Source organism: Tenrec ecaudatus, chromosome 14 (assembly GCF_050624435.1).
Source record: "Tenrec ecaudatus isolate mTenEca1 chromosome 14, mTenEca1.hap1, whole genome shotgun sequence".
Classification (NCBI taxonomy): Eukaryota; Metazoa; Chordata; class Mammalia; order Afrosoricida; family Tenrecidae; genus Tenrec; species Tenrec ecaudatus.
In genome coordinates, this window is record NC_134543.1 from 23651949 (window position 1) to 23671095 (window position 19147).

Below are 19147 nucleotides of genomic sequence, written 5' to 3' on the forward strand. Positions count from 1 at the left end.
ACACAGTATCAGTGTTCCAAAAAGAACCAGTCAGCATCCAACCATTTCAAGAGGCAGCATGTGAGCAAGAACCAATGGTGCTGAAAGAAAAAGTTCAAGCTGCACTAAAAGCATTAACCAAAAACTAGACCCCAGAAATTGATGTAATACCAGTTTAAATGTTTCAACGAACTGGTGAAGCACTGGAAACACTCATATGCCAGGAAATTTGAAGACAGCTATTTGGCCGACTGGAAAGGATCCATAGCTATACCCATTCCAAAGAAAAGTGGCCCAACAGAATGCTCAAATTATAGAACAGTAGCATTTAAATAAAATTATTTAACATGATCATTTTATTTTATATATTATTTTTAAAACATTTTTCTTAGGGACTCATACAACTCTTATCACAATCCATACATATACATATATCAATTGTATAAAGCACATCTGTACATTCTTTGCCCTAATCATTTTCAAAGCATTTGCTCTCCACTTAAGCCCTTTGCATCAAGTCCTCTTTTTCCCCTCCCTCCCCACTCCCCCCTCCCTCATGAGCCCTTGATAATTTATAAATTATTATTTTGTCATATCTTGCCCTAAATAAATGTTTGCTGAAGATTTTCCAACAACAGTTGCAGCAGTACATCAACAGGAAGCTACCAGAAGTTCAGGCCGAATTCAGAAGAGAACTTGGAAAAAGAAAATCATTGATGATGTCAGATGGATCATGGCTAAAAGTAGAGAAAAACAGAAAATGATTACTTTTGATTTAATGACTGTACCATAGCATTTAATGGTGTGGATCATAGCAAGTTTTGGATAACCTTGACAGGAATGGGAATTCTTATACTTATGAGAACTTTGTACATGGATCAAGAAGCAGTTGTGCCACCGGAACAAGGAAATACTTCATGGTTTAAAATCAGGAAAGGTGTGCATCAGGATTGTATCCTTTCACCATACTTACTCAATCCGTATGCTGAGCACGTTATCAGAGTGCTGAATTATATGAAACATGTGGCATCAGGATCGGAGGAAGGCAACATATGTACATGTGTGCTTAATACCACTGAATGGTGGATTGTTATAAAATTTGTAAGAGCCCCCAATAAAATATTTTTTAAAGAAGCTGGGGCTTTAGTGGGGCATGTTCTTTGGATGAGAGTAGGTAATTGATCTTAAAAGACCCAGAGTTTGTACTCCAGCTTGTCATTTCAAAATCAGTTCTTTGAATACTTGCCTCTGTGTTTTCTCAGGTTACCCAGCATCTGAGACTATATAGACACACACACATAAGCACAAAAGTAATGTAGGCAAAACCAATCATATTTGATTTAGAGACAAACAACAACATGGGACCAGTGACAACATTTTCCTTATAGTAATTAAAATCTAGAATTGGAAGACCGAAGGAATTTTCCCTTTCATCAAGAACTTGTTGCCCCTGATGCTAATCACTTACTCTCCGTCAAAGATGGTGTACATTTTATTCTCTTGGATGATATTATATACCCTTTCCATAATAGAATTGCATAGTAAAGTTTAAAAAAGATAAATAAAGCTTATGTCTAACTAAAAAAAAAAAGAAGTTAAGACATTTGAATGAAGGTGCTGACAAAGAATGTGGAAAGTACCATTGAGAGCCAAAAGAACAAACAGATCTTGGAAGAAGTACAGCCAGAATACTTCTTAAAGGAAAGGATGCTGAGAATTCTTCTCATGTACTTTGGACATGTCAGGAGAGACCAGCCCCTGAAGAAGGACATTATGCTTGGTAAAATAGAGGAGGAGCAAAGAGGAAGAAGAATCTCAACAAGCTGACTGAGCAGAGTGCCTTCAATAACGGCCTCAAACATAGGAACAATTGTGAAGCTGGTGCACGATTGGCTTGTGTTTCCTTGGAGGGATGCTATGAGTCAGAACAGACTCAATGGCACCTAACGACACAATACCAAAAGCTTCTGTATGTTGCCTGCCCAGTTATGACATATACCAACATGACACGACCACTCACTGTGTTACTGCTTCCTGCTGTATCTAGTGGAGCCCAGACTAACAAGCATTTGCATTTGTGTTTCTGGCATACATTTTGAATTTCTGTAATGTACATTGTTCATCTTGCAGAGCAACACGTTAGTAAGCTGTATTCATCACAAAGTAAATACTAAGCTTAACATGCGCTGCTCTAGGTGTTTCTTGCCCATTTTCATCCAAGTTCTGACTCAGCCCAGCCTCTTTTAGGTTTGTGGGATCTAATAAACTTATAGTGCGGGGCGGTATAGCTGTAGGCAGGAAATTCTGCTTGCCAGATCTATTTTGCTGTATAGCTAGTTCATGAATTCATGCAGGACACTGAGACAGCTCGGCCGTATGCACACATTAATACAGACCTCTTTTCACGTGACTACCTTCCCTTGCAGCCACTAAGTTCTCTGAAATGGTGCCCGATTCTGGGTCAGACGATTCCCACAATTTCAATGTGAAAGTATAATTAATATGACTATACATTTAAGGTCCTGTTCTCCTTCCATTAATCGCACCTCTTATTCCAGGGTGTTTTGATTTTGTTATAAAAATTGTCTTTCAGGCTTGAGCTAGTCTTGGAGAACTTCCTTTTAACAGCAAAGAGTTTGTCTCTTAACTTTTTTTCTTTCAGAATTTGTAAAGGAAAATTTGTTGGTTAATTATAAGATACAGAAACAGTAGATTGGATTTCTAACACATTGGTTTGATTTGGGATTTGTAGTTGGGTTCTTTGGTGTCTCTAAGGAAAACTGGGACCCTCCCCGGGCATCTGAGCTGCCTTTGATCTTTCAAGGTCTAGAGCTCTGCCACATGCCGCATCGTTTGGGAATGGCCCTCATTTATTTTGCATAGCTTCTTACACTCCAGGGAGCCCTGTGAACACTATCGCACGCCCCAAGATGCTGTTGGGTGCAGTAGACTTGTGCAAGGACTGAGCTGTGAAGGCCGTGGAAGGAGTGGCAGCATCTGCCTCCATAAAGAGCGGTGCTCTCAGAAACCCACTACGGGGGTCGCGTTGCTGGGAGTCAAAATTGACTCTAGGGCAGCGAGTTCTTTCACTCACACGTGAAATTTTCTTTTCCAGGCAACGGTGGCTCTAAGTTGGTGACTGGGTTGTGTTGGAGAAAAGGCAACCATTTTTTACTTGGTTTTGATTTAGATATTTACCTTTCTTGTAGATCTGCTGGATGAGAACCACAGAAAAGATGAAGAAATGGAGTCCCTGCAGGTAAAGTACATTCTTGAATCACACAGGTGTCTTCAGGATAAAAACATTTGTGTTTCCTCTTTGTTATCTTGTATTTTGTTACAAAACCACAGAGACAAAGGGGGTGTGGCTTAAAGTGTCTGAACCTGAAAGCTCACGCTGGAATGCTCTGTCTTTGAGAGCACTTCCGCTGGTCCGAAGCAGGACGTCTAGGCAGTCTCTAGGCTACTCTGGAAAGGAACCTTGGTGTGGAGCTGAACAGGAGCGCCAAATGAGCCACATCCCCTAAAAGTCATGTCCCCCTCACAACAGGAGTGATTGATGAGGGCAGTTCATGGAATTGGGGCGTTTACATGAAAAGCAACTTTGTTCTAAGACAGCGGTTCTCTTTCTCAACCTGTGGGTCATGACTCCTTTGGGGGAGTTGAACAACCCTTTCACGGGGGTCGCCGGATTCAAAACAGTGGCAAAATGAGTTATGAAGTAGCAACGAAAATAATTTTATGGTTGGGAGGGGGTCCCCGCAACCTGAGGAACTGTATGAAAGGGTGGCAGCATGAGGAAAGGGGGGAACCACTGAATACCATAAGTGTTGCCTACCAGTGGCCGATCAAGAACATGAGCGCAGGCCTGGCGTGTAAGACTTGCCTGAGTCCCTTCTCAGTTCACCGTGGGTTTATGCACATGTCGTGAACTGAGGAACTGTGCTTGACAGACTCCACTGGAATCCTAATTGACATTCCCGTGGTGCCAGGGCAGTGAACGATACAATGTGCCTCTTCTAGCCCAAGTCTCAAATTCCCACCAAACGACTGTTTCCTGGGTGGGCTTGGTAAAAAGGTGGGAGAAGATGCCAATAGGATTCACCTGTGAGTAATGTGACTTGGAGTCACTGGAATGCCATCCTGCATGGACCAGTGCAAACAGCACACATGGAATAACACTTGCTGCTAAATTGGCATCTGACAGAAATTCTCTCTTCCTTTTACATCTTACAAATGGATAACTGTAGTGTCTGACTTTGTTAGGGGAAGCATAATCAGTTATGCTTACATGACAGAACCAATCACTTAATTCCCATTGGGGATTAAGAAGAGTAAACACTGTGGACATTGAGAGGACTTAGTAGGCTTGGAGCTGCAAGACGGGACTGGTGAGGAATACAGCGAGCCAGCTTCCGGGCCACAGTGGGAACATTTGCTTCTGGCGATGAGGTTGCAGATGAAATGCGAATCCAGGAAGCCTCACAGAGTAAGAGGGATGTTCTATGACTGGTGGATTTAATAAGGTGTCCGTTAAAAGAGGGAAAGTAGTGACAGCATATAGTTTTATATAACTAGTAAAACTGGGACTTGTTAGCCACAATTTTGTGGAGATTCAATCTTATAACATCTAAAAGCATAGGAAGGTATACAACCCTGGTTGTTTTGGTCGGTTCCAGTAATTAATATATGCAATACATAGTCTCAAAGTAAAACTCTGTCCATTAAATTGGTTAATCAAGAAAATAATAAAGACTTTTTTGAGGCATACTGTTTATGTTTTGTGTTTGTCATTGGCCCCAGGATACCACGTGTATACTTATTGAGTATCTATCTATCTGGCCTGTTTAACTGAACCTCAGAGCTTTCTTAGTTTATTTTTCTCACAATTCAGATGTTGAAATCCCTAGCCCCATTAAATGTATGTAATAGCTTATGTTGCTTCTAAATGCCTATTAAGTACTGACAGCATTTTCTACCAAAATGTCCATCCAGTGCAATTGACTATGCCAGCCAACAAGCTCTGGACATTTATAGATGGAGCGTGTCCAATATGATGTTCAACAGCAGAAGAATTCCATGTGGCCCTGTTTAGTAGCAATTTGTGTCTGATCCTAGCAATCTATTCAGAACAAAGATGAAGCGGACTCTTCTCAGAGTACAGTAACTTGTGATGAATTAAGTATAAGCAGAGTGCCTGGTGCAGAGGAACATTACAGAAAACCTTTAAATACAGAAACTGCAGGGAAATTCATGAAAAAGTACTTGGATTAAATTCAAATATAAACATTTAGAGACGTAATCATTTAGAGAAGATTGTTAAAAATACGGTTGTAAGTTGGGGAAAAGACAAAGGCATTGCATACAATAATAATCATCTCAGTAACAGCACTATGGATTGGAGGTTGACAACTTGGAGTTTTCAATCCTGGCTCTGCCTCTGATTTACTGGGTAACCTTGGGCAACTCAATTAACATTGCTGGGCCTGTTGTCTCATCTGTAATATAAAATCATAAAACTGTCTTCCAGAAGTGTTTAGTGTGGATTAGATTATCCCAGAAGAGAGAGCTAAATATTTAATTCCAATTTACAATGTTAGCAAATCCCCCAGTATCTAAATTGGAGTCAACTTTATTTACTCATTATCATCTTATAATTATGTATAACAGCTATTCTGCATTTAATGTTGTCCTCCTTAAGGGTAGGAGGGGCGGTTATTTTTTTAAGCCCTCCTCAATCTCCTGTAAATAAGAAGTGCTTCATTTACTCACAGAGCCAGTATTTTGAGTACAAATTTCATGCAAGGCACTTGTTTAAATTGCATTGTGCCTCCCCCAAATTTGTGCTGTAAATCCTAATCTCTGTGTCTGTGATTATAATCCCACTAGGGAATGGACGGGCTTGGCTATGTTAACAATGCAGGATTTGGGTGGAGACATAAAAGAGAAGAAAATAAACTAGCCAGAAAGTAAATGGCGGAAGAGAGACTCTGGAGCACTTAGAGATAACCTAGGAACAAAAGTTCAGAGACAGAGACTTTGCTCCAGGGCCCACAGAAGAAAGCCTTCCCCGAGCACCAGCAGGCTTCCTTTGAACTTGTAACCTCCTGAACTGTGAGGGAAAATTCACTGCCATCGAGTTTATAGTAACCCTGTAGGACAGGGTGAAACTGTCTCTCAGATTTCCAAAGCTATAACATTTTTAAGCCTCATCTTTCTCCTGTGTTTAGCAACCCAATGCATTTTTGTAGCCCACTACAGCACCATGATAAACAGAGAAGATTGAAGTCAAGGATTTACGTCTTGCTTGGCTCCACAATCAATGCTTATGGGAACAGAAGTCAAGAGGTCAAACAATTCATAACATTGGGCCCATCTGGTGCCCAATGACCTCTTTGAAATGTGGAAAAGCAAGGAAGCTACTTTGAGGACCCAAGCTATGGGCTATTCAGATGCTTCATATGCAAGTGAAAGTTGGACATTGACTGAACAAGAAGAGTCCCTGTATTTGAATTAGGGTGCTGGCAAAGAACATTGAAAGTACCCTGGACTGCCAAAAAGAACAAACAAATGTGTCTTAGAAGAACACTCAGAATGCTCCTTCAAGGCAAGGACGGCAAGACTTTATCTCAAGTGCTTTGGACATGTTATCAGGAGAGGCCTGTCCCTGGAGAAAGACATCGTGCTTGGTGAACTGGAGTGGCAGTGAAACAGAGGAGGACCCTCTGTAAAATCACTTGAGACCTTGACTGCATAATGGGCGCATACATAAGAACAAGCGTGAAGATGACAAAGGACCAGTCAGCTTCTCGTTCTGTCGTGCCCTGGGTTTCTCTGAGTCGGACCGGACTCAATGGCACCCAACAACAAGACCAAGCTGTGAGAAAGTCCATGTCCAGTTTCCGTATTTTTGTAGTAGTCGCCGTGTGACATAGCAAAAGCAGCACTCTACTTGATCCTGGAGTGGTAGCTTCTTATCCTTGAGACAGAATTTAGACTAGTAACTGGCATTGAAGAAAAAACTTTTTAAATGCTATTCGAGGGCACATGTACGTTCCTGTGCGACCGTGCAACTTGACCTCTTGTCCCTGTTTGTTGAGGGTAAGGGTAGGTAGGGGTTGAATGGAATTGAAAGTGGGCAGGTTCAACTGAGATGATGTGACAACAGTCTAAGAAGGCCTCTTAAATAAGAGACAACTCAATAACATAAACAAATACATAAATAATCAAGCTCACTAACATTGAATTGATTCCCACTCACAGTGATCTCTGTAGAACAGAAAAGAACTGCCCTTGTGGGTGTGTAAGATTGTAACTGTTCACAGAGGTAAAAAGTCACATCTGTCACATTTTACAGAGCAGTGGGTAGATTCAAACTGCTGACCTTATGCTTAACAGCCCAACACACAACCCACTAGGCCACCAATGCTTCTGGAAGAAGTTGATACTTACATGACAGCAGGAGTTAGCTAGACAACTTTGGTTGGCATAAAGATAAGAAACAGTTTCAGAAGAAGACAGGTCATAGATTAGCCCAAGGTAACAGAGAACATCAGTTGTTATCCATACATAGGTAAGCATCATCTAATTTTTATTAAATAAATGTGCTCTATACTGTTTATATTATTAAATATGTAATATTAGAAATAATAAAAGAAGGGTTTTAGTTTATGTTTAAAGAAGGAAAAGGCTAAGCCTGAGGCTTTCTACTTGAATGAAGAGCTGCAGTCTCGGAAACCTGCAGGGGCCGTTCTACCCTGTCCTATAGGGTCGCTGGGTGCCAACAGGAGTTTGAGCTTGGGTTTAATATCTGTGAGGAAAGGAAGAAGATAAGAATTTATGAAGAAAGCAGAGGGCTGAAGAATTTGATAGAGGCGTTTGTATTACACCATCAACATTTAAGAAAACTAAATAGCCCGGTGATTCAGGGATTCAAGCGCTCATCTGCTAACCAAAGGTCAGTTATTTGAACTCACGAGCTCCTACACTGTAACTAAAATGGGGCAGTCTGCCTCCAAGAGATTTCTCGCCTCGGGAACTGTGTGGGTCAGTTCGACCCTGCCCTGTAGGGTCCCTGGATGTTGGCGTCTACTTGAAGGCAGCGGTTTGGGTTTTAGTTTTATTTGGGAAATTAGGTGAGGGTTTGAAGCAAAGAAAAGCAATCAGATTTATATATGTTCATAGATAACTAGCTACAGCGTTTAAATAGCTAACAAACCTGAAACCATGGAGACCAATTAAGCAACCATTATTTGTACAAATCTCTACAGGAGATTAGAGAGCCCTGGGTGGGGAGGTATCAGAGAGCGAGAAAGAGCGGCTGGTGTCTTAATCTATTTGTTATGATTTTAAAATCCCTGGAATTTTGTGATTGGGTGCTAGCAAGTATGAAGGAAGGAGTCAAAACAGGACGCCTGAGTTTGGTGGTTGGGAATGGGAATGTCACTCATAATGTGTCAGTCACAGGGAGACCTTAGCTCCACTTTCTATATTTCCTGCTGTGCTGTGAAACATCCCTATGGCGGCGGCAAGCAGGAGGTTTGTACACCTGTCTGGACTTCAGAAGGCATTTGAACTGGACATGCAGAATTGGGTGTTATTACCTCTGGTGTCCATATCACATGGATACTACTTAAAAATTATAGGCATAGAAGAAGAGACCCCAGGAAGTCTGTAGGATGAGAGGAGATCAAAGACTAGGGTGGACTCCTCTGAAACACCAGCATTTAAGTTACATGATCAAGGGGACGGCTCTGAAAAGAAAGCAGCCGGAGAGCAGCGTGGCATGAAGCTTCACTTAGGGGCATGCATATCCCAACGGACCTAGAATCATCCAAATGGAGCCCAGGGGGCGTGTGGTTACACGAGGGGCTGCCATCCACATGGTGCGCAGTTCAAAACCACCAGCTGTTCAGTGGGAGGCAGATGGGAATTTCTTTTCCTGCAAACAGTGACAGTCTCAGAACCCACAGGGGGTCCTTCTCAGTCAGCATCCACGGGATGGCAGTCTTTTATAATCACCAAAACCAAACCCCAACACCATTGCCACTGAGTCAATTCTGACTCATCAAAACCCTCTCTAGGATTTCTCAGACTGTAAATCTTTACAGGAGCTGTCTACAGCTGCATCTTTTCCCCATAATATAATCAACAGAATGGGGGGGGGGGGGCAGGTGGGAATGTTAAAGCCATCCACCAGCATTGCTTCTGTGGATTTAAACCAGAAAGCATAAAGCAAAGCAAGACACCTTCAAGTGTATTGCCTTCAAGTCACTAGCCACACACAGTGACCTGATAGGACATGGTAGATCTGGCCCAGAGGGTTCAAAAGCTGTGCTATTTCTGGAACCAGACTGTCACATCTTTCTCTTGAAAAGTGACTGGTGCATTCAAACCAGAAACTTCTCATTTACTAACCAAGATCTTGACTACTCTGTCACTGGGGCTACTTAGTTTTCAGCATTAAAGTTGCCATCTAATTCAATTATACCTGTGAATCAGCTCAATCCCTCCCCCCAAATTCAGTGTTTAGTATAGATCATAACCATAATTAAGCCCCAAACACCCAACTCATGGCAATGGAGTCAATGCCAGTGCCTAAAACACAGGGTAGAACTGCCCTTGAGAGTTTCTGAAGCTGGAACTGTTATGGGAGAAGAAAGCCCCATCTTTCTCCTGGGGAGCAGCGGGTGGTTTGGGGTGCCAACCTTGCAGATTGTAGCTATTCTGTCAACCAGCACTCTTCTAACCATGCTGACTGCTCCATAGATATCTGTTGAGGTATACCATCCTATTTGTCTCTTGCTTTTACTGCACATGTTCCTGAATCTCCCAAAGATCCACTCATTTAAAAACATCCCTAATTTCTTTCCTGGGTGGCGTAAACACACACACACAGAGAGAGAGAGAGAGAGAGAGAGAGAGAGAGAGAGAATTTGTGTTATGTAGTAAAGGAAACACTTTGTAAAGAAGGAGTAAAGGGGGGCGGTGGTGTAGTAAAGGTATTGGGGGGCACTTGCAAATTGAGATTGGTGACATGGACACACACAAAGTGAATGCATGAATGTGTGTCTTTGAGAGAGACAAAGACACACACACAGAATCTCTGTCTGTCTGTCTTTCTCTCTGTCTCTCTCGAACACACATTCACGCATGCACTCTCCCTGTTTTCCCTCCCTCTCTGAATGAAGTAGTGAAACAAAAGGACAGTAAGTAACTTGGCCCCAAGGGTAGGCATTTCTGGGAAAGGCAAAGGATAAAGTAGCCAGGGGTGGTTCCAGAGAGAAGTGTTTTCAGTCTTCTGAGGGATGTCAAACAATAGAGACAAGTGTATTTGACGGTGATTTTTACAATACAACTCGCAATCAGCAAAGTTCTTCATAGGAGCTTACCATTGCCTGGCTCATTTTTTGTGAAATTCATTTGCAATTACATTGTGTGTTACTTTCCTTAGAATCTAGAAATGCACAGTGCAGGATCAGACTTCTATTTGTATATGAGCACAGTGGAACAAGCAAATCTCTACTTCAATCCCATCAAGAGCAACTGAAACATTTGAAGTAGACACAAAAGAAAATCCATTTTCCCCTGTTTAGTTGAAAAGTATTTTTGCCTTTGACACCTTCCTTGTGAAAACGGATGGTAGCAGTTGCCGCTGCAGCAGGTTTGATTCATTTCTTTAAATACCAAACGGATCCACTTTTTATAAACTACCTGCTCTTCTCATATGGTGCTTTGCGAACCCCAGAATACAAACTACACCCAAAGAATTCATATTCACATCATGCTTAGTTCTGAAATGCTCCAAAGCCCTACTTAAATAAATCAGGAATATCACTACCCCCTCTGCTTAACTAGTTTATGGTTCTCTTTCTCTCTCTCTCCTCTCCTCTCCTCTCCTCTCCTCTCCTCTCCTCTCCTCTCCTCTCCTCTCCTCACCTCTCCCCTCCCCTCCCCTCTTCTCTCTCTCTCTCTCTCTCTCTCTCTCTCTCTCTCTCTCTCTCTCTCTCTCTCTCTCTCTCTCTCTGTTATTATTTAAGACAACATAGAAACTAGGTGGTTTTGAGCATGTTGATCCCTGTTGATCGGCTCTTTCAGAGTAGGCCATCTACTTTGGGTCCTTTGGAGGCAACAACCAAGCTGATAAGTGAAAGCCCTAGCACCATTGAGTCAAGTCCATTGGACAGAGTAGAACTGCCCCTTGGGTTTCTAAAACTTTTCAGTCTTTATGGGAGCATACAGCCTCATCTTTTTCCCTTGTAGCAGCTGGGGCTGGAACCATTGTCTTCGTGGTTTGCAGCCCAATGGTTTTCTTCTTCAGTATTCCATAGGCCTGCTGAAAGGATTGAAAACTATATTATGGACACTGTGGTGTCTAGCATGGGCTGAACACATTTAACTTCTATGGACACAGAGCAGGTGCCTATGTGGGCTTCTAACCACAGGGTCAGTAGTTCGAAACTTCCAGCTGTTGCACCTGAAAAAGATGAGACATTTTACTCCCATGAAAGGCCACAGTGTCGGGAACCACAAGGGCAGCTCTACCCTGTCCTAAAGGGTCACTAGGAGTCAGCCTCAACTCAGTGGCAGTGAGGTCGGGGTTTGTTAGTGCTGGAAGCGGTGCTGCTGGCTGGGAATAAAGCCACCAACTAGACCGTCAGTGCTCCTGTCATCACGGGGTACATCTCCCTCCATCCTCACATCGCTGGGCAGCCGGGATACTTCAATTCAGAATTTGGTCAGATTATGTAGAAGCAGGTGATGTAGTAAAGATTTCGGTGGGAACTTGCAAAATGAGATTGGTCACATGGATACACACCCACATGTGCCTGTGCGCACACACACACTTTTCCTGGGGAAAAGAAAATGTAGGTGTAGGGCTGATATTTCTGAATATTATCACAAGCATTTTCAGATGTTTTCTTGAAACCAGTGTTTTTACTAGAAATGAGTGGAGTCTTGCCTTTAATTGAGAAGACGTGAGCTTCTCTTATTTATCTATCTATTTATTTCATTTGTTGCCTGGTGACATTCTAGAACTGTGCCCTGACAGGCCCCAGGGGGCAATGTTGGCATGTCTGTTTCCCAGATAACCCCACATTATGTTCAGTTTCTCTTCTAACAACTCTTAGACACACTCATTCCATTCATAGGGTTTGGTACGTTTTTTATGGTACTCTTTTAAAAATAATAAATGTGGGGGTTTGACTTTGCTTTGTTATCCGGATCGTGTTTTGGCAAAGGAAAGATCATCTTTTCTCCTACCATTGCTTGGTTTGAGCTCCTGAAGGAGAAGAGTCACTGTGAAAGGACATGGAGGGGAAAACAAAATGGAAACATAGGATTTGGAGTTCTTTGGGAACAAGCCTAATAAATATTAATATGTTGTTCCTATTGTGTGCTGTCCAGTCCATTCCAGCTCCCGATCGCCTTATGGACAGAGTGGGACTTCCCCTTAGTGCTTCCTAGACTATAATCTGTCGACGTGCCACCGGGTGGGTTGAAACCACTGACCTTTTGGTTCGCAGTCAAGCACCTACCTAACCATTGCATCTCACCCTCCCCTGGCTGGGGGTGGGGAGAGGAAAAGACCCTTAAACTCAGTGCCATTGAGTTGGTTTTGACTCATGGTGACCTCTGTAGGATAGGACAGAACTGCCCCTCTGAGTATCCGTACTTTAACTCTTTACAGTAGACATATGAACTCATATTTCCCCTACAGAGCTGTTGGTGGGTTCAAACCCATGGACCGTGTGATTCATACTTCACCCTCAAGGCTCCTTAAAGACTAGTGTAGATATATCATAATTTAGAGGAAACTTCCTGTGTAAAGTTGACCGATGGCTTGTTGGAGATTGACTGGACATGAATTTAACTGGCATGGGTCCTGGTAGTACTATCAGGTAAACATTGGAGCATTAACCACAGCGACTGTCTGCTCCTCTAAAGATTTTACATCTTCTCCAACTCCATTTAGGGTCAATGTGATTCTGAATGGCCTCTAGCGCAGTGATCCCAATTCATGACCAGTTCTCCTGGTAAACCACCAGGGGATGAACTTGACAGTGCAAGCAAACACACAATGCCAGTGGATTTGCTGTCAATCGTTTGTACTAGAGAAAGACCTTAGGCTGTCCTTTCAAGTCATAGTGCAGTGTGGAGATATTGGAGGTTGTAGGTAGAACTTAATGGGGCAGCTAAGAGTTCTGATTCCTTAAGTGAGAAAGGGGGAGTTAGCGGGACAACGGGAAAGGGGATACTCTGTCCAACTCTGGATTTCTGTATGAATTGAAGGGTTGGTTGAATTTCCCCAGAAATTACTATTTGCTTGGGAAATAATAGTATACTTTCAGAAACCCCAACATGAATGAATTGATCAATTGGGATTGACTATTGAAGGTTTTATTTGTCTATAAAGTAATCACTGGATTACTCACCTCCAGAATCCCTCATGGCAGCTACAATGGAGTTTCCTTAATTCTGGGAACCATCTACTCATTCATCCAATCCCTCAGACTTTAGGCAAAGCATTGTGCATCTCTCTTTCTTCTCTTACATGAGAGCAATGTTCTTAACAATGGCATAAACAAAAACAAAACACAGGTGGGAGGCAGAAGGAGGGTTGAGCAAGGCTTCACTTCTTTGGACTGGGTGACTTAATAACTCATTACATCTCTATTTTCTCCAAAGGCAAAGAGATTTATCAAGCCTTAAACTTTGTATGAGGTCTCAATAGAGATAAAGCATTAACAGTCTGTATGAGGGTCAAGCAGAGTCTCAGCCAATTAGATTGGCACCCTTCAATTTACAGTGTCAAAGGCCCTCAAGAGAGGAAGGAAGCAAACTCAGGCAAACGGATTCTACTTGAACTTTTAGGGACCATGACAATATTATCACCCTACTTTGTCTAAAATTCACAACTTAATTTTAGTTCCGAATTCACAACTTAATTTTAGTTCCAAAGGGCGTTTTCCCCCATGTTCCCAACTCAGCTGCCAAAGTTGGGGGTTGTTTCATTTCAATTACAGTATCAGTGGTAATTTCAAGACTAGGATCCAAAGTGTACGTATGCTTAGTCTTCTCAGGCCACAACCATAGAGACTTTGGGAAAATAACAGGATTTCTCCATGTTCTCTTCCACCTCCCGATAGCAATGGCAGCTCTAACGAGGAGTATGCTAATAAAGATCAAAATATGCGCAGGTTTGGAAATGGGTGCTCCACAATAGTACATGTCTGCCTGAGATAAATTTCTGTTGACTTATAAAGCAAATCTCTGAGGTTCTCATTACTAATAGATTATTACTGAAATAAACTGCCCTTCTTGCTCTAGGGCAGTGGTTCTCAACCTTCCTAATGCTGCGACCCTTTCATACAGTTCCTCATGTGTGGTAGCCCCCAAACCATACAATTATTTTCATTGCTACTTCATAACTGTCATTTTGCTACTGTTATGAACCGTTATGTAAATATCTGATGTACAGGATGCATGTTCATTGTTACAAATTGAACATCATTGAAGCATAGTGATTCACCACAAAACCAAATGCCATTATATAGTGTGCAATATTTATTTCTAATGACCAGTCAATGAAATTTAGTTTTGAAGCTTGGTGTAGCACGGTACGCACAAGTGGGCGTATCTGCATGTGGGCTGATGGACCCGCCTGGAGATGGATAGAGGAGGAGTGTCTCAGTTCCCAAGACTATGGGAAATATGTGTTTTCCGGTGGTCTTAGGCGACCCCTGTGAAAGGGTCATTTGACCCCCAAAGGGGTCGTGCCCTACAGGTTGAGAACCGCTGATCTAGGGCTGTGCCACCTCCATCTCTGTGTTTCGATGATTTTCCTCGACATACGGGAAACCTACAGAGGACCTCGAAACACCAAGCGGACTTATATTCCTCACAAAACCCGTGGAAGACAGATACCCCTCTCCTCATTTTACACATAAAAGAGCTAAGGCGCAGCGTTTGCTTGGTCAGAAAGTAGCAGGGCTGGCACTGCATTTGGAACGGGCCCTGGGGCGTAAAGGTTACTCGCTGGGGCTGCTAGCTTTCAGCTCAACACCTCGAAACCACCAGTTGCTCCACAGGAGAAAGACGTGGCATTCTACCTGTGTGAAGAGATACGGTCTCAGAAACCCGCAGGGACAGCACCACTATGTCCTATAGGGCCACCGTATGTCTGAATTGACTCCATGACAGTGCGTCCGGTTTGCCGTACGGAATTTAGTTTGTCCGGTTACCCTACCATTGTACATACATCCCTCACGATCTTACGAGAACGATTTTGTTGCGGGGAGGGGGCATCATTCCTAGCCTTCATATTTTATTCTTCAATTTTTTTTCCTATAAGAATGATGCATTAGCAAACATACTGCTCATTAAGTGTGGTAAAATACAGACCACGATCTCCTCAATAAGAGGCAACAGAAGCTGTATGATTTGGGGAGTGTGTGTTAAATAAATCCAGCAATACCGGAGACTTCATAAGCGTGAGACATTGCCTAAGGAAGGCCAAAGAAGAATTGACGCATTTGGGTTATGGCGCTGGCAAAGACTATGAAAATACTGCCCAAAGCACAACCAAATCGGCCCTGAAAGAAGTACAGCCGGAATGCTTAGGAGCAAGGATGGTGAGACCTCCCCTCGTGGACTTTGGGCACGTTCTCAGGGGAGACCGGTCCCTGGAGAAGACGTCATGCTTGGCAGAGTAGAAGAGCACCCTCAACCAGAGGATTGATTCTGTGACTGCAGCGATGGGTTCAGGCTAACCCGGGGGAGGATGGCACAGGGCTGGGCGGTGTTTGGTTCTGTTGTCTGTAGGGTCAGTATGAGCTGGAGCCAGGTCCACAGCACCTATCAACAACCACAGTAATAATAGTGGGACTTCGGACCCCCCTTTCAGGAACCCCGAGGCTGCCTATGAACCAATAGACTTGATTAAAATGGCAACTGGGGCAGTGGATAGATATTCTCTATTTGACTACTGGCATATGGGGAGAGATTTTCATTCCTGGTACAAGAGTTTGTGCAATCCAGAAATCTCGAACATTTCTAGGAAGAAAACAGGATCATTTTTCCTTTTCCATTCGGCACCTTTTCTTTTTGCTTATTCATCGTGTTTTAAATAAACAGACTGAGGAAAGTTGTTATTAAAGCCCTCTTCGGGCTTCTTCCATTTCAGTTTTAAACCAAGTTCAAAATATTCTGGCAAAATTAAGGACAACATTGAAAAACTTTCCATAAATTTAAAATTCTGTAACAAGTGATAAAACTAAATTGAGCTGGGAAAAACGGCTCCTCGTGTCTCTTTTATGCCCCCACTGTAATCAGAGATTATTTTGTTTTAAAAAATTGCTCCTGAAGTTCACTCCTTTTCCTGAATATCTCTGGATTCCACTCACTATTATAATAAAATTAATTAGTTAGTTTGATGTCTAGCTTTTAAAGTGGGAGGCTTATTATTTTATAAATAGCATTTAATGTCTTTCAGTTTCTTAGCATTATTTCTGTATTTGCTCCTAAGATGAAACTGAAAAATGTTACCTTTAAGAGACTCCATGCCTTTACAGCATTCTGGTTATAACTGACATCTACAGTTCTTATATCACTGCTAAACAAGGATTAATAAATATGTTACAAATTAAATCAAATGGAGAAGAAAGACCAGGTATGGTCTCTGAGATGCCTCTAAACCCCGGTAGCCAGATCAGAAAGAATGGGAGGACCAGCACAATGACATTGCCATTTAGCTATATAATATCATGAGCTAATTAAGTTTAGATCTTTGCTTTCTGATATCTCCCCAGTGGTATGAGTTGTGTGTCCTCCAGCAGGTTTGATGTAAGATCCAGAAGAAGTAGAAAGGAGTCATCACTCACTTTTAAGAAAAGCATATGACAAAATGATGGTCACTTTATCACCCAGTGAAACAAATGTAAAAAGGTATACAAGTAAGAGCTTTGACTTGAAAATTGTGTTTTATTAGGGTATAGTGCGTGTTTTGTTACACCGCTACCTGACACCACTAGAAACGAGGTTCCAGAACACTGTCCCAGCATGTGGCCTTTTAAGAAAGAGGCTTCACATCAGATTTTCAGTGTTTTCCCTCTTCCCTGGCTCCGCCTCCGTCCAATATTCATGATTAAAATACATTGTCTATTTGCTCATAAGACTATACTGTCAGCATATAGTATTTCCATTCATTTCACTTTGCAGACCTATGAAGGGACTGATTGATTAATTGATTTCAGCTTCCATTTGTTTTGAAAGTCAATGTAAATTCCTTTGAGCCAAACCGTACAAGCCCCTACCATTTAATCACAATGAAGAGTTCAAGGTACTTAAAACCTTTGGGTCTGCTTATTTCACTTTAGCTGAATAAAATTAATAAAATTCACTTATTGAGAATATTTGACAACATGAGATGAGGTCACAAGCGAAAATTACCCAGTCCAGTTTGGTCACCAGTGCACTTTCAGTAAATAGTACTGGTTATTAATTTAAAGTGATGTTTTAATTTCTAGCCATACCAATGTCTCCTTGGTTCCTTAAAGTCAGCCAACCCTTTCCTAATGCCCGTTCCGGCAAAGAGCTTTTCTCTTTGTCTGTTATGTTTTCCCCAAAGCTCTTTCAATAGCTGGCTGTTTTACTCTTTGAATTTTAACTCGGTCATCACCTCTTCATGAGGTCTTAGACTGACCAGTCTGTCTCTACCATCACCCCTGATCACAGTCACTGAATATTTTCTCTTACAGTCTCCTTTGCATTGCAAGCTCCAGGCAGAGGGACCTTATTTTCTGTGTTGTGTCCAATGTCCAACGCACAGCCTGGTCCAGTAAATGTTAAAAAAAAAACAGCAACAAAAACAACAAATGAGTTATTTAACAAAATGAATAAATCAGTGGGGGTGAGGCAGGGCGGAAAGGCCTGGAAGCAAGGACCTGCGCGTGGAAAGACATTGGAAGGAAAGATGAAGGGTGGACACACAGACTAGATAAAAGAAGAAACTCATCTGGCTCAAGGAAAAGTTTACATTCAGAGTATTTCTCTTGAACCAGAAGCAGCTGTCACTTTTTGTTTTGAATTTGAGTGGAAATGATACAATGTCTATTACGTTTGCTCTGGCCAGTGTCTCACCATGTCCCCTCCTCCCAGCAACCATAGAGGTTTTGCTTGAGGGTCACCTCTGTGAAACCGGAAGTGCCTATGAAACATGCCAGCGCCTTAGAACAGCCACACGCTCCTTGGCAGTGACTCGACTCTGCCGGGTTAGCGTACAAGCAAATGTAGACAATACATACACCGATGAATGAGCTGTGCTCCAATAAAATACTGCCATTGTCACGTCATAAAAATACCATTCTTGCTTTGCCAGGAGCTTAAGTGGAGAGCAAATGTTTTGAGAGCAATGAATGTACAAATGTGCTTTCCACAATTGATGTATGAATGGATTGTGCTGAGTTGTATGAGTCCCTGATAAAATGATTTTTAAAAAATTGTAGAAGCGCCCCTTACCCCAGAAGAATTTATTTCAGAGGACAGCACTCTCAGAGAGGGACATGTCTGATCAGAGCACACGGGAGCAAATGAAGGGGGAGGAAGAGAGAGTGGAGCACATCCTGGACCACCAAGCCTTGAAGACGATATTCCTGCTCAGAGCAGCCAGTCCACAGAGAAGACCATATGGCAGGCCCCACTGACCCAAAGCCCTACGGGGGACAACACTGGAGACACTGAGTGGGAATTCTGCCCAATCTGATGCCACCACACTGAGGCAAAACACTAAGGGCGTGCAACAGAACAGCAAGGGGAACAGAACAATGAAGTCCCCAGGGAATATAAAAAATAGACTTTGGGGCCAGGGCTTGGTGCCCCATCAGAATCGAACAGAAAACACTCCTAAAGGCCAAAAAACAGTCCTTGAACTAACTACAAGCTTTTCTTTCTTGTTGTATTTTGTTTGTCATTGGTTTGGTGTTGTTGGTGTTTTGTTTTCTTTTGTATTTGGTATTTTGTTTTCTTTTATATTCTTGGTTTTGCTCTGTCTTGTTTTTGTGCATGCTATTATCTCCACAGGTCTGTCTAAATAAGATAGGCTGGATGAAAAATTCTGGAGGAGAAAACAATGGGACTGACAGTTCCAGGGTGACATGGGAGAGGAGGA

At 42.4% G+C, this 19147-nt stretch overlaps 1 protein-coding gene across 2 annotated transcripts in view; it reads left to right on the forward strand.

Annotated features, from left to right (window-relative positions):
• CEP128 (centrosomal protein 128) overlaps window positions 1-19147 on the forward strand; it is a 472711-nt gene that overhangs the window by 379156 nt on the left and 74408 nt on the right. For both annotated transcript variants that reach the window (XM_075531496.1, XM_075531497.1), the window contains one exon: window positions 3189-3238. In XM_075531496.1, coding sequence (XP_075387611.1) covers window positions 3189-3238 — 50 coding nt within the window. The remainder of the gene's footprint in view (window positions 1-3188; window positions 3239-19147) is intronic.